Genomic DNA, 13,859 nt, shown 5'->3' on the forward strand with positions numbered 1-13,859 from the left:
CAAGTATTTTTATCACCTGCTGTACAACACAACCTACATCTGGTGAACCTGCTCTGCGGCTACTTTCACTCCTCCAGCCTCAATAACTAATCAAGCCAAGTTTAATTTTCTAGCTCTTAATCAGCATACTAAATGAACACATATCACAACATAAATTTTAATTAACCTCCTCATAAACACAGCCCAGAATGCATACTAATCAGCATACATCAATTTTTACTTCTTGTATAAGTATTATTTTTTTAGAAATTGAAAATATCAATAATTATTATATTAATTATTAATTATTGTGCCTCTACCAGCTTTGCACATCTAGAGCCTGACAATTTTTGCCTGTTGTTTTTTTGAAGAAAAAAGAAAAAAAAAATAGGTTAATCTCAGCCTGATTGGATAGAAAGGATTTGTCAAAATCTGTTTTTTTTTCTTCATTCCTACAGATTCTCAACTGGTTTTATATCTGAATTTAGACTTAGCCATTCTAACACAGGAACATGCTTCGTCCTTACATGAAGATAGAATACTACAGTAAATGTATTATTTGTAGTTATGAAAATTAAAACTGTTTATTTGCTTTCCTTTCACTTAATATCATCACATAAAATCTTTTTAGAATACATAAAAATGTGGGGAAGTACAAATACACAATAAGTAAAAGAAAATGGTAAAACTTTGAGATGTATGAATACATTTTAGAAGCTTATACAGGAAACATTTTTTTTCTCTTCCCATATTTTTCCCATTGTTTTTTTTTTTTCACTTGCTAAACAATTTCCACAGCACTTCATCTGTGCTCTCCGTGTCTGCATGTCATACTTGCTGCAAAATGAGTGTCTCCTATTATTCCTAGCATCTTCATTTGTGTAACCCCCCCTCTAGTGATCAGTGCATATATGTGTGAAAGGCATGTGTGAGGACTAATTTTAGCACATCTTCTTATGTTTGCTAAGAGCTTACGTGCTCCACAGTGAATTGCACTCGCCGAAGGACGTGATTGTGAGGAGAGGACGTTGTTGTCCTCATTACAGCAGTAAGCTGCTGCTTAGGCTTTTATTGATGTAACAGGACGTAAGAATGAGCTGAGTCCACGCTGTGCACTGATATGCCAATGCTAAAAGCATGGACGGAGTCTCTCTCCCTGTCAGCATGGCCTCTCAGCTCTTGAGGCCATTAAATTTGCAGCAGTGAACTAGAAAGGCAGAGTGAAGGAGAGCTGACTGCCCCCTGGAGAAGCCAACGCACAGGGGGAAGCATTTGAAACATGTCAACAAAGGCTTTTCTCTCCCCATCAAGTTTGGAAGATATTGTAAAGAGTCTGGTTTTGAGACATGCCTCCTTTTTGCCAGGAAGAACATTTCTTGATTAATTAATTTTCTTTGGAACTTAATTGGGGACCGACTGTTCTATAGAAAGACAGTATAAACACTCTATGCCTTTCTCATCATAATGTAAGTGCAAATCCGCAGGTTGTGGTCTGATTTTACGTGGTACACCAACACAAAGCATTGCATAATTGTGAAGTGGACGGGATATGATGCATGGCTTGAAACATATTTTACAGAAAAAAATCTGAAAAGTGTGGTGTGCGTTTTCTGTTCAGGAGCCCTTCTGGAGCTGTGGATCTCCACAACTGCCCAAAGAGGCAGCCAAGGGCCTCTTGACTGCTTCTTTGACTAATTCTCTCTTTACCCCGGCTGTTTGTTTTCGTGAAAAGTGATAGATACAGGTGGAGAATCTCACAATTGCACAATTTTTCAGACCAGATTGCCTCTCAGTCACTAATAGAGGTGCTTCTTTTAGAGCTCTGTTGAATGAATTTAGGATGGTTCTGATGCTTTTTTTAGTATTTTTCTTTTTTTTTTTTTCTTCCATGAGACGTGTGTCTCACCTAATCCCCTCTCTGCTCTCTGTCCTTGTGTCTCCTCCAGGCTAGGGATGATATATTGAATGGATCCCACCCTGTTTCCTTTGATAAAGCCTGTGAGTTTGCAGGGATCCAGGCTCAGATCCAGTTTGGACCCCACGTGGAGCACAAACACAAGCCTGGATTCCTGGAGTAAGATTTTCTCATTAAAAAGATTAGTTCAAGCCTCCATTCAGGAAAGAAAAAGAAAAAACAAAGCAATGTTAGTGTTTTTTTTTTTTTTTTTTATGTTCAGCTCAGAGCTGTATGGTAGTTATCGTCTCCTTCAGTACACACTCTTACCGCAGGGATTTCCTGCAGTGGAAAGCTCAGGGCTGATGTCAGCTCTTACAACTGTTTTCTGAAACATATATACAAAGAATGACCTCATAGTCGGAGGTATGTTAATAAAAAAGGAACTGGCTGCATGCTAAGTGAGTAACTATGCAAAAATTAAATTTATCTTTCCAGCCTGAAAGAGTTCCTGCCTAAGGAGTACATCAAGCAACGAGGGTCTGAGAAGAAAATATTCCAAGTATGTGTTGAGTGTCATAAGTGTTAAATTTCTGAAATATATTATCTTCAGAACTCCTCAGAAATTCCAGCTATTTTTTATATTTTTTTCACTCAACAAACTGCTCACATAAAATGTAGACCGCAGCATTTAAAAGCCGCTAACGTGTTTTGGAATGTCGTAACTGTTGTTTTCTTCCAGGAACATAAAAACTGTGGAGAAATGTCAGAAATCGAGGGAAAAGTGAAGTATGTGAAGCTTGCCAGGTCTCTGCCAACATATGGAGTGTCCTTCTTCCTTGTCAAGGTAAGGGCTAAATCAATCCATGAAAGTTTTGAATGTATATTAAAAAAAAAAAAAAAAAAAGTTTTCACTCATACTTTGCATTTTTCCAAGTTATTTGTGGCTTAAGATATGTTTATTACTGTTTTTAATCATTACAAGGTGTAGTAGAACTACACCTTGGCCACATTTTGTGATGTTAAAATCACAAATATCAATGGATTTTTCTCTATTGAGATTTCATGTGAAGACCAAGAAGGAGAGATTTATAACTTGGGTGGAAAACTGTCTACAGGAAAATTATTAATCAAGCACTTCCACATTTTGGCCCTTCTAGAAGAATGACAAGAAGAAAGTTACTTTTGAAAGAAATCCATAAGAGTTCCTATTTGCTGGTTAGATTTAGCTAAGACCAAAATGTAGCTTTTTTTTTTTTGCCCTTTGGGTTTTCCTTAGGAAGGAAAGGGAACCTAGTCATAGTTAAAAAGGAGACAGAAGGAGGTAAACACAGGACGATCCTTTAAACAAAGGCATAATCATGTGTTGCAATTGTCCAATCAAAGTCCAGCCTAAATATATGGCAAGAATTGAAAGTTGATGTTCACAGACACTCTCAATTCAAAATGACTAAGCTGAAGCTCTTTTACAAACCATGAGCAAAGTGTTCAGTCTCTAGAGATGCAACGCTGGTAGGGACATTCCCCAAAATATATTTATTATATTTGATGTATTTTATAAGGGAGGGAAAAAATAAAATAAAATTACTTTCGTTCCACTTCACAACTATGCACTGCTTTGTGCTGGTCAATCACATAAAAAACCCTGTGACTGACCACATAGGGTTTTGAGTTGAATACTTTTGGGTTTTCTTTTTTCCTCTTTTTTTTTTTTTGTCAGTGGGTTTTTGTCTACCTTTAATTAGCATAATCAATAATCTTGTTAAAGATTCAGTTTAACAGGTGGGATTACATCGTTCATTGTAATCCAGACCAAATATATACAGTAGATAATACCAGAGTTTTCATGTTATTGTAATTGACCAATGCCACTTAAATGTAGGCATGCAATGTCACTCTTGCAGCAACTGTCCACTGTGATTATAAAGTATTGGATACTAACTGTGACAGCCTGTGTGCTTAAACAGGTATGGAGGCAGGCTGGTGGCACCTAAAGCCCCATTATCACCTCAAATAGAAGGCTCATGAGTAGAAGCTTGTGACATTAGCTGTTCTGTTCTGCTTTAGTTTTATAGTACAGAAGTGGAATGGAAACACGGCAAATGAACAGAATAAAGTTTGCAAGCAAGCAAGTGTTCTCTGACAACACCCCCATTTTGTCACATATTTGTGAAATAAATGGGGGCAAAACCAGAAGGAGCATAGTTCTGATGGATAATAAATTACATTTTTAGCTTGATGGTTGAAGCTCAACCATCAAATCATTTTTCTGCATGCTGTGATGGAAACGTGTATGCGCAAGCGCTGCCTGTGTTCAAAGGGAAGAGGTAGTGATGGAGATTTCAAGACTCTGCTAAATAATTTACTCTCGCTGCACTCAGCTGTTGATGTTTGCAAAAGGAAAAGCGCAGGCCTGGCATTGTTGGAGTGTTTTTTTCTGGAACCCGCCATTTCTCATCTGTGAGTCTTTAATCACTGCAGTTTTTCACAGGCCAAAAGCTTTGTATTGCTGTAAACACACAAACACAAAGAGGGAAGAAAAAAAAAATTACAGTTCCCGAAAGTAATTGCATTCATTCAGTTATGTGTGCTAAATGTAGGTTTGCTGCAGTCATGTGTGCCGGTGTGTATGCTGTAATGCCTTAATTGCATTTTCTTGCTCAGGCATGTTAATCTAAATGACACAATAAATCATCTCTCCACTTTAAATTAGAAAGGAACTGTTTGAATGAAGCCTTGAAAATTGTGATGTTTAAATAATGGAACCTGAAACAATCAACGCTCGCATAAATATGGAAAGAACACTAGTATAATGTTATCTGCCCTTGAGTTTAAGGGCTCTCCAAACAAGACATGTTCTGGGTTTGTTGCTATTGTCTAAAGTTCTGACCCTGTGATAAAGTGAAACGAATGTTTCCCTCTTTCTATATATATATATATATATATACAGCATATATATAAATAAATATGACCTTTGGATCTCCACTACACTGCTAATTTTTTCATCTTCTCCACCTCTGAAGGGCAGCTAAGTTTACGCTCGGTGTTTGAAGTGAGCTGTGATAGATTTTCAGTGGGCAGCAGAGCCGGTGGAGGCTCCACGCTGCTGTGCTGACAGTGACTTAAACCTTTGGAGACCCTGTTCAATAAAGCATCAGTTAAACAAGCCAGAGCAGTTCGGGTCACTTTGCAGCTCCCCTTCCCCACTTCAACCATTTGAAGCTTAGAGCCACGGATCCAACATCTGTATTACAGCAGCAGCAGCTGAATGGCACCAGTATTTTTGCATTTTTACCTTGCATGAATCATCTGTGTAGGTGTCTAGCTGTGAGTTGTTTTTTTTTTTTTTTTGACTGATGTTTTCCTTTTTGACAGGAAAAGATGAAGGGTAAAAATAAGCTGGTCCCAAGGCTGCTGGGGATAACCAAAGAGTCAGTGATGCGCGTGGATGAGAAGACGAAGGATGTGGTACAGGAATGGCCCCTGACAACAGTCAAGAGATGGGCAGCCTCCCCGAAGAGTTTTACCTTGGTACGGTGGGACTGACTGTGCAAGTCCTCGGCACTATTTTCAGACAGCTCCTAATCTTAAACAGCGGGGAAATAAAAAAGTAACACCAATGCTTTTCTCTGTAAATATGCTTAAAATAGCATGTTGGTGTAGAATTTCCATCGCATGTCTGTAACAACCTATGCAATCTAGGTGAGCAAACACAATCAGGCAAATTTGATTGGGAATTATGTGAAAGAAAGTGGAAAAGATACAGGGAATAAGTGCAGAACATATAAAAAAATGCTCACAAAGAAAAGGCATTCCTTCCCCAGTGCTAATTATGTCAGCTGCTTTAGTCCTATGTAATGGCCTTTGAAAAGGTTTCCCATTACCAAAGTATTGCTCAAGAAACATATTAGGGTGAGTGTAGCATTAAAAACACTCAGAATTCTGACCTTTTTGCAGACATACATCAGTCAAACCAAGAATGTAGAAAAATTCTTAATTATGAAGTGACTGAGCTACAATAACTTTAAGCACTGCAATTGCTAAACTATGTCCAAATCCAATAATTATGACTATGAAACTATTATGATGACATGGTTATTTAGAAGCAAATCAATAAATGTCAAAATAATGCAGTTTAAAAAGAAAATGTTCTCATTTTGCCAGCTTAGAACATTTATTCTGTTAAGCTAAATATAAACTTTCCCATCTTGGTGCATATTGGTAATGTTGATTTAGGCATCTGCCAGCAGGCGGTTGTATACTTGTTTAAAACACTATTCTCATGTTCAACACTCTTTCATTATCACAACCTGACGACATCAGGGTGGGGTGACTTCTCTGTACTGCCCTAAATGTAGCGTTCAGTTAGAGAAAGTCAGTCGGATGACAGACAATGATGGAATGAATACAGTGACCAATAGGTGCAACAATGCAGGCTGCAAACAGGGGAAGGATGCCGACCCTAAAACACAAAAAAAAATCTCATGCAAAGGGATACAATCTTAATATCGTTTAAACCTCTGAGTGCTCCAAGAAGAATTATCAGGAACCTTATCCAAGAACCAACAGCATCAGAAGGCACAGTTTTTTACATGTAAACAGTAACTGTTCCTCTCAGTTGCAGTGGTCTCTATGCCCACTCATTGCACAACACTCCACTGCCAAAGGAAAAGCGTGTTAAAGTGCGTTTGAATAACATTTAGACAATTCACTGAGTGACTGGGAGAATATATTCTGTTTAAATGAAGTAACATTTAACTCTTCAGATGTCATTACGACGCCATTTTTGGACGCGGAGTAAAACGGCACATCAGCCACAAAATACAATGCCAACAGTGCAGTGTGGAGATGAGAACCTCATGATCAGGGGGGCTGTTTTGTCAAGATATGGTAAAGACAGACTGAGTGTAATTAAAAATGGACAAAATGTAGTAAGGTTTCACATAATTCTTTAATGGAATCTGAAAAGATTCAACGAGGGTCGATTTTTCAGCAGAACATTGATCTCAAACAACAATCCATGGAAACTTTATAATGGTTTCTGAGAAAGAAAATAGACTGCTAGCTCCATTAGTCACTGAACTTGAATGTAATTGAAAATGTACAGAAAGATTTGAAGATCAGACTTCTTAGAAGAGGATCCCAGAACCTTCGTGATTTGAAAATAGTTTGTGTCGAAGAGTAGGTCAAAATCCCACTTGAGCAGCGCATACCCAAAATCTCAACTGAAGGTGTCAGTAACAACTTTTTTTGTATTGAATAAACTTCATGTGTGTTCAATACATAATCTATTTTTTACACACATTTATAAGGTCATCTAGATTTGTTAAATTAATTGAATGATTACCGATGTCTGAAGTGAACTCTATATTAACACTCCCATTAGAAATTTACTTCTCTATTTCTCATTCTCTCTGTTTTATGCATACATTCAAACACATAGCGGTATTGTGTAAAAGATATATTAAAATGTAATATTTTCGCAATGCTGGACAGCTATTATTCTAGAGTTAACAATGGAGGTAAAGGGGGAGAATGAGTAGAATTTAGATATATATTGTATATCTAAAAACCGGTTTTCTTTTAAACCTTATAGTTGTTTTCTTCCGCTGCTGGATGGGCTTAGTTCATTGAAAGATTAATAGAAAAGGCAAATTTAAAAAACAACAACAATAAAAAAGAACTCCTAAGGTATGTCTGCCAGCATTCATTTAAAATAAAAATACCAACTCTTGTGTTTCTACTGCATGCTTTGAAGTAAGAACTTCTCGGATTCACTACATCTCACATGAAATCAACTCTTTGGAGAAATAGGATGCTCTACAGAAGCCAGTCTTTTTCCTTGAGAGTCAGAAATGATGAAAGTACTGGCAAATTTATTCAGACCCTAACCCTCGGTGATGCATTTTTTTAATCTGAACACATTTGCACACTTCCTTCCTCCAGTTGAAGCTAAATTATTTTGCATTAAGACAGATGACAGTACACTGTGGCATAAAAACACTGTTTCTCTTGTTTTAAACAGGATTTTGGAGAATATCAGGAAAGTTACTACTCTGTCCAGACAACAGAAGGCGAACAGATATCCCAGCTTATTGCAGGATACATCGACATCATTCTTAAAAAGGTAAGAGCATAAAAAAAGGAAGCCTTATTTAAATTACTGCAATATTACTGTGCATTCAAGGAGTCTCTTCAGACAATCAACGGTGCTTGTTGTTCTGTCTTCCCAATGCAGAAGCAGAGTAAGGACCGATTTGGCCTTGAGGGAGACGAGGAATCCACAATGCTGGAGGAATCTGTTTCCCCGAAGAAGTAAGTACTGGTTGTACTAATCCCTGTAGATGCTGACCATTCTTATTTACAAGCATACTGCATTGTGGTGTATCTTACTGCTTAATTGCCTGTGTATTTATATTTATAGAAAGAGAGATAAGTCAGACTGAAACACAAACACAGCCCTGTGGATTTCAAGATGGTTCCATGAAATGTGTTGTTTCAGTTTGTTAGTAGGAAGTCTGTCATATTAAGACCATTTAAGTATTACGTAATGGACAAAATAAGCTGTATCATTTGTAAGTTAAGAAATAAAAGATAAATAATGTTATTAATCCTAGTTTATTAGAGCAGTCATTCCCACTTTTAGCTTCTGGTCCACTTGCATTAACCCCAGCCACAAATTGTTAAGTAGATAAATAGCGTTAATAAGTCTAATCAACAGTTATGGCAACACTGATTTATAAAGCTCATCTCATCTGGGTGTTTTGCAAAACCAAGAGTATGATCCTAACCGTAGTTGAGCCACTGAAATAAAAGCATGTTTTGTTCTGTATTTAGGCTCTGTTTCTTCTCATTTTACTTTCAGAACTCCTACACTCTATGGAAAAAGTAGAATAGAAAAATACATTTGAGTTTGTAATTTTTTTTTTCCTACTCACCTTTTCTTTCATCGTTCAGTCTCTTCTACCTGAGGAGAAAATTAGGATGCTACATATATATGGATTGTTGTGACAAACGTTATTTATTTAGGATGCGCTTTTTTCCAAGCGTGAACGTTGAGTGACGAATATTCACATCTCTGTAAAATCATTTTGTGTTCCTAGCTGGTTTTAAAAAAAAAAAAGTTGCTAAATGGTGCCACGTTTTTTTTGAGTAATGGAATGAATATACATCTTGGTCTTATCTATATTGTGAGAAGTCTCATCTCCCTGCAGTCTTTCTCTCCTCCTGTCGGGAGGCATAGAAGCATAAACAATGAAGACATCCATGTTTAGTAAGATTGATTTCGGGGTCAGACGCACAAGGATGGCGTAGAGAGGAGGCAGGAAAAAGCTTCACTGCAGTCATGAGACAATCTATCTCTACATTTGGCTATATGGTCTCCTGCATAACTGGAGTGTGAATAGGAAGTGGGGATTGAAAAATGTATTATCAGTGGAAATTCACATGGCTCCCGCAGAAACTACTCTCTGATAAAATATGCTGTCATATTTCCCCATGTGCGTGTGCCAGCTGACTCATGTTGAGGTTTCCATTGCAAAAACATAATTGATGCATTTCGAAACAAGCTGTAATTAACCAATGGAGTTGGGAGCATCTGCCGAGTTGGACATGAAAACCCGTTTTTCTGCGGTACTCTCTCTGTCGAGGCCTGCTCATTGTGAGAATGATTGTTGGTGCGTGACCATTGTTGTGCACTAATTATCATTTTGTATGTCTCCTGGTCTAAATCAATCTCTGGGACGTTATTATCAAAAACATGAGCATATTCATTTGATTGAACATCATCGACTGCTTAAGTATTTATTTCCCTTTACATTTCTCCACGTCCTACACAACTGCAATATTTAATGTATTTCATTGGGATTTTTATGTAACGGACAAACACAAAATATTTTATTATTGTGAAGTGGAAAGGGGGGGAAAAAGGATCCATGTGGTGGTGTATTTGTTTCTAACCCATCTTATTTTGATTCCCATTAATAAAATGTAGTGCAACTAATTGTCTTTAGAAGTCACCTGTCCTGTGAGGGTTTGTTAGAAAACAGTGAGCAAACAGCATTGTAAGAAAGAAAAAAACATGAAAATAAACAACTGACACGGTTGACAGGTCAGTTAAAAGAGGAAGAAAACACAATTTCACATGGGAGAAATCTATGGGAGTGAAGTGGAGAATTGGAAAAATCTCATATTTGGTATTCACAGCAGCGGCGTGACAAATAAAATTTGTGAGCGGTAGCGCACCTCCTTTGCACTCTAGGAGCTTGGAAAGGGCGTTAGGAGCCAGCAGCTGAGAGGGAAGCCTTTATCCCTTGCAGGATATAGCAGCAGAGTGCATCAATACATAACGCCCGAATAGTTTGGATTTCCTTCCTGACTCTCCCTATTGCAAAATCTTCTAGCAGTGCCAATTCTGGTTGATGGATGCAGCAGGTCAGAGTTTGCAATGGGGGACCACAAATTCTCCTGCCAAGTTTGTTTTCTATATATCACAGCCTTTGTGTGGAAAGTGAAGTACACCAGTTTCAGGCCCCATTTCACCTCAAAAAATGAGACCCTCAGCCCCGCCTTTTAGCGAATCAAAGTCTTTGTTCAAAAAAAAAGAAAAAAAAAGAAAAAGTCAGTTGCAGTTTAGCACCAGCCATGAAAATGACACAGCAAACTTGTGGATGAAGGCGCTCTGTTTGGTTGAAACCAAGACAGAACATTTTGACTTGTATGCAAAACATTATCGGACAAGGGAAACTAACATTACCCTGTATACACTTACCATTATTTGAAAGATGATGGTGGTGGAGGCAACATTGTGATTTCAAAATGTTCTACTCCTTTCTTTTTTTCTTTAGCTATATGAACTACATTGTTGTGGTCCATAGTGTATCCCCCAAGAGATGTTGATTATTTAGCTAAAATGATCATGACATGGTGAAGAGCAGGACTCAGATGCATGGAGGACGCAGAGCAGGTCAAAATAAACAATTTCACTCAGGGAAATATAATACAAAAGGAAGGGGACCAGAATATAAACACAAGAAATGCTAAGTTACAGAACAAAAGCATAAGGGATCATAAAACTTAGGAATGAGGTAAACGTGAAAAAAAAGGTTGATAAATCATAATACAAAGCGAAAACACAAAACCAAAATCCCAAACATTATGACAACAACAGTTTGGACCAAAGATTTAAAAAAAAAAAAAAAAAGAAAAAAAAAACACCAACAATGGATAATTGCTACTTTTGTTTCCACTTATAACTTCTGCCTGTGTCTACCTTTTAAATCAACTTTACACTGAAAAATTATGTCACTAACCTATTTTTTTTTCTTAAATGTATTTTTAGGTCCACAATTTTGCAACAGCAGTACAATAGGGTTGGTTGTGTGGAACATGGGTCAGTGGCCCTTCCTGGCATTATACGCTCTGGCTCCATTGGTGGCCCTGATAACTACAGTGTGGGTACAATGCCTTCTGCTCAGCAACAAATCACCACAGGACAGATGCACAGAGGACACATGCCTCCACTGGTGAGTAGGATAACACACCTTCACATCCTTTGTTCTTTAAGTCCTGAAGAAACAAAACATCATTTGGAAGATGCAAACATTTTTTTTTTTTCCAGGTTTAATGTGATTTGACTGTTTAGGACAATGATTCAGCGACTCTTTACTGGAAGATGCACAGAAAGCCCTGAATTCATTCCACAAAATACGCTGTGTGTGTGTTGTGTGTCTGCTATCAGAGTCTAGCCCAGCAGGCTCTAATGGGAACCATTAACAGCAGCATGAAGGCTGTTCAGCAGGCGCAGGCCGACCTGGGACAAGTAGATAATCTGCCTCCACTGGGCCATGACTTGGTGAGTTACACCATATTCATTTCTCGGTTTCCTAGTGTACATCGGGATAGATAAATGCAGTATGTAAATGCAGAGCGGATCTTTATTTTCGCTTCTCTTACTTTATGCCCATTTTTTAAAGAATAATTAGGTTTTAGAGCAGACTGTAAACATTCATGATATTTTCTTTGCTAGCCTTGGGCTTGAATCAGGGTGATCAAAAATCTCCTGCTGTGATGAATGTCTAAGACTCTTATTTTCCTCCTCCGAAAGGCATCCAGGGTCTGGGTTCAGAACAAAGTGGATGAATCAAAACATGAAATCCATTCTCAGGTTGATGCCATCACTGCTGGAACAGCTTCCGTGGTCAATCTCACGGCAGGTGAGTTCCCTGGAAACATACTAAACACTTTAAAGGAGCTGCATTCGGTTATTTTTACTTTTTCTTGAACGGTCACACTATACCTTTTTCTACCTGGGCGAATTTTTCAAGATAAGAATTAATGAATGTTTCTTGTTACGACTGGCTCAGGGTCATAAAAAAAAGGGGAGACCGTGCTGTGCTTAAGGTGCAGAAAAATAATATTTATTAATAACAAAAACTACAATGGAATGTGAATTTCAGTAGCAGTGGCGCAGTCCAAATGGTTGCATGTGTGGTATGTGTGCATATGGAAGTGCTGAGGAGAGGCGCTGAGGCCTGGCAGCACATCACACATCAGGAGGCAGAGTGGACGACGAAGGTGGAAATGGGCAGATCTACGTATTCTGTGCTCTGAATTAACATATCAGCCACACCTGCACAGAGGAGGAGCGCAGGAGCAGACACACAAACACCTGCAGCAAAACTCATAACGCCTAGGGCCGTAACATCTCCTTGGTCCGTTTTGATCAGTGACTGGATGATGGTTTAGTTTCCTCTATAGGTATTCTGTTTCTCCTAATGAATACATCTTAATACATCTGCTCTGAAGCTCATCTCTCTCAGCTGCCCCGTGTTCTTTGGTACAACGCCAGTTTCCAGTTTTAATCTAACCTTGCCATCTGTTAGATTTCACCTCAGCGCCCCTCACCATCACATTCAAAGTTTTTCTTCTTCACAGCCACTTGCTTTATTAGTTCCTTATCTCCACTGAGCCATGTCAAACAGGCTCTAATCATGACACTGATGTGTGTGTAAAAGCAAATGACACATGAGCTGCCCTGTGGCCAACTGAGTCAGTGCTGCAGCAGTAAATTAAGACGCACAACAAAGGCACAGGTTGAGTTTTGGCTGATTTGACAGCCGTCTCTCCGCTGCAGGTGAGCCGACAGAGACCGACTACACGGCAGTTGGGTGCGCCATCACGACCATATCCTCCAACCTCACGGAAATGTCCAAGGGCGTGAAGCTTCTCGCAGCACTGATGGAAGATGAAGTGGGAGGCGGACACAAGCTCATGGGTGCCGCCCGAATGTTGGCAGGAGCAGTGTCAGATCTGCTCAGGTCCGTGGAGCCTGCTGCCGGCGAGGTGAGGCACCCAGTGATTACTGCGCTGGGTTGAGAGTCCCAGCTGCAATCCCACACAATTCACGCATGTGCAAAAATGCTCATCTGCTAATTTTAACAATTTCCCAGAGAAAGATGCAAGTCGGAAGCGTTTTTACTTTTTTTTTTTTTGTGCCAGAGAGGGATGTTTGATCTTGTTTTAGATCACACTGGAGTGTTTTCTGTGGGAACTGGCCAGCCGCGTGTAATGAATGTGCTGATGTCACCCTCATGCAGCCGAGACAGACGGTGCTGACTGCAGCAGGAAGCATTGGACAAGCCAGCGGGGATCTGCTCCGTCACATGGGGGAGGGCGAGACTGATGAGAAGTTCCAGGTTGGACGCCTCCCACTCACTGTTTCCATGGCTGTGTCGGCCAAACAGGAAGACACACACACCCATATTCTCTGGCCCCCTTTAAAAATGTCAATACGCTCTTATGTAATTACCTCAGGCTTTATTGTTGGCCTGCCACTTTAAAACAAAACATCAGATGGAGTGCTTTTAAAGTAGAAAGATTATACAGTGTTTAAACCCTATTCAGCCTGTCCCTGGTGCTGCTTTGTGTATTTGACATAGAAATTCATGTTCTTACAACACGCTCCTCACTTTAAACGTCTCCTTAC

At 39.0% G+C, this 13,859-nt stretch overlaps 1 protein-coding gene across 6 annotated transcripts in view; it reads left to right on the forward strand.

Annotated features, from left to right (window-relative positions):
* tln2b (talin 2b) overlaps positions 1-13,859 on the forward strand; it is a 125,673-nt gene that overhangs the window by 63,900 nt on the left and 47,914 nt on the right. For all 6 annotated transcript variants that reach the window (XM_015030279.1, XM_015030282.1, XM_015030277.1 and 3 more), the window contains exons 7-17: positions 1,926-2,053; positions 2,372-2,435; positions 2,616-2,720; positions 5,249-5,404; positions 7,899-8,000; positions 8,112-8,188; positions 11,214-11,397; positions 11,613-11,726; positions 11,979-12,087; positions 13,008-13,216; positions 13,471-13,569. In XM_015030279.1, the coding sequence (XP_014885765.1) occupies positions 1,926-2,053; positions 2,372-2,435; positions 2,616-2,720; positions 5,249-5,404; positions 7,899-8,000; positions 8,112-8,188; positions 11,214-11,397; positions 11,613-11,726; positions 11,979-12,087; positions 13,008-13,216; positions 13,471-13,569 (1,347 nt within the window). The remainder of the gene's footprint in view (positions 1-1,925; positions 2,054-2,371; positions 2,436-2,615; positions 2,721-5,248; positions 5,405-7,898; positions 8,001-8,111; positions 8,189-11,213; positions 11,398-11,612; positions 11,727-11,978; positions 12,088-13,007; positions 13,217-13,470; positions 13,570-13,859) is intronic.

This window comes from Poecilia latipinna, unplaced genomic scaffold (genome assembly GCF_001443285.1).
Source record: "Poecilia latipinna isolate Pla-1442-1.1 unplaced genomic scaffold, P_latipinna-1.0 Scaffold178, whole genome shotgun sequence".
NCBI classification, from domain to species: Eukaryota; Metazoa; Chordata; class Actinopteri; order Cyprinodontiformes; family Poeciliidae; genus Poecilia; species Poecilia latipinna.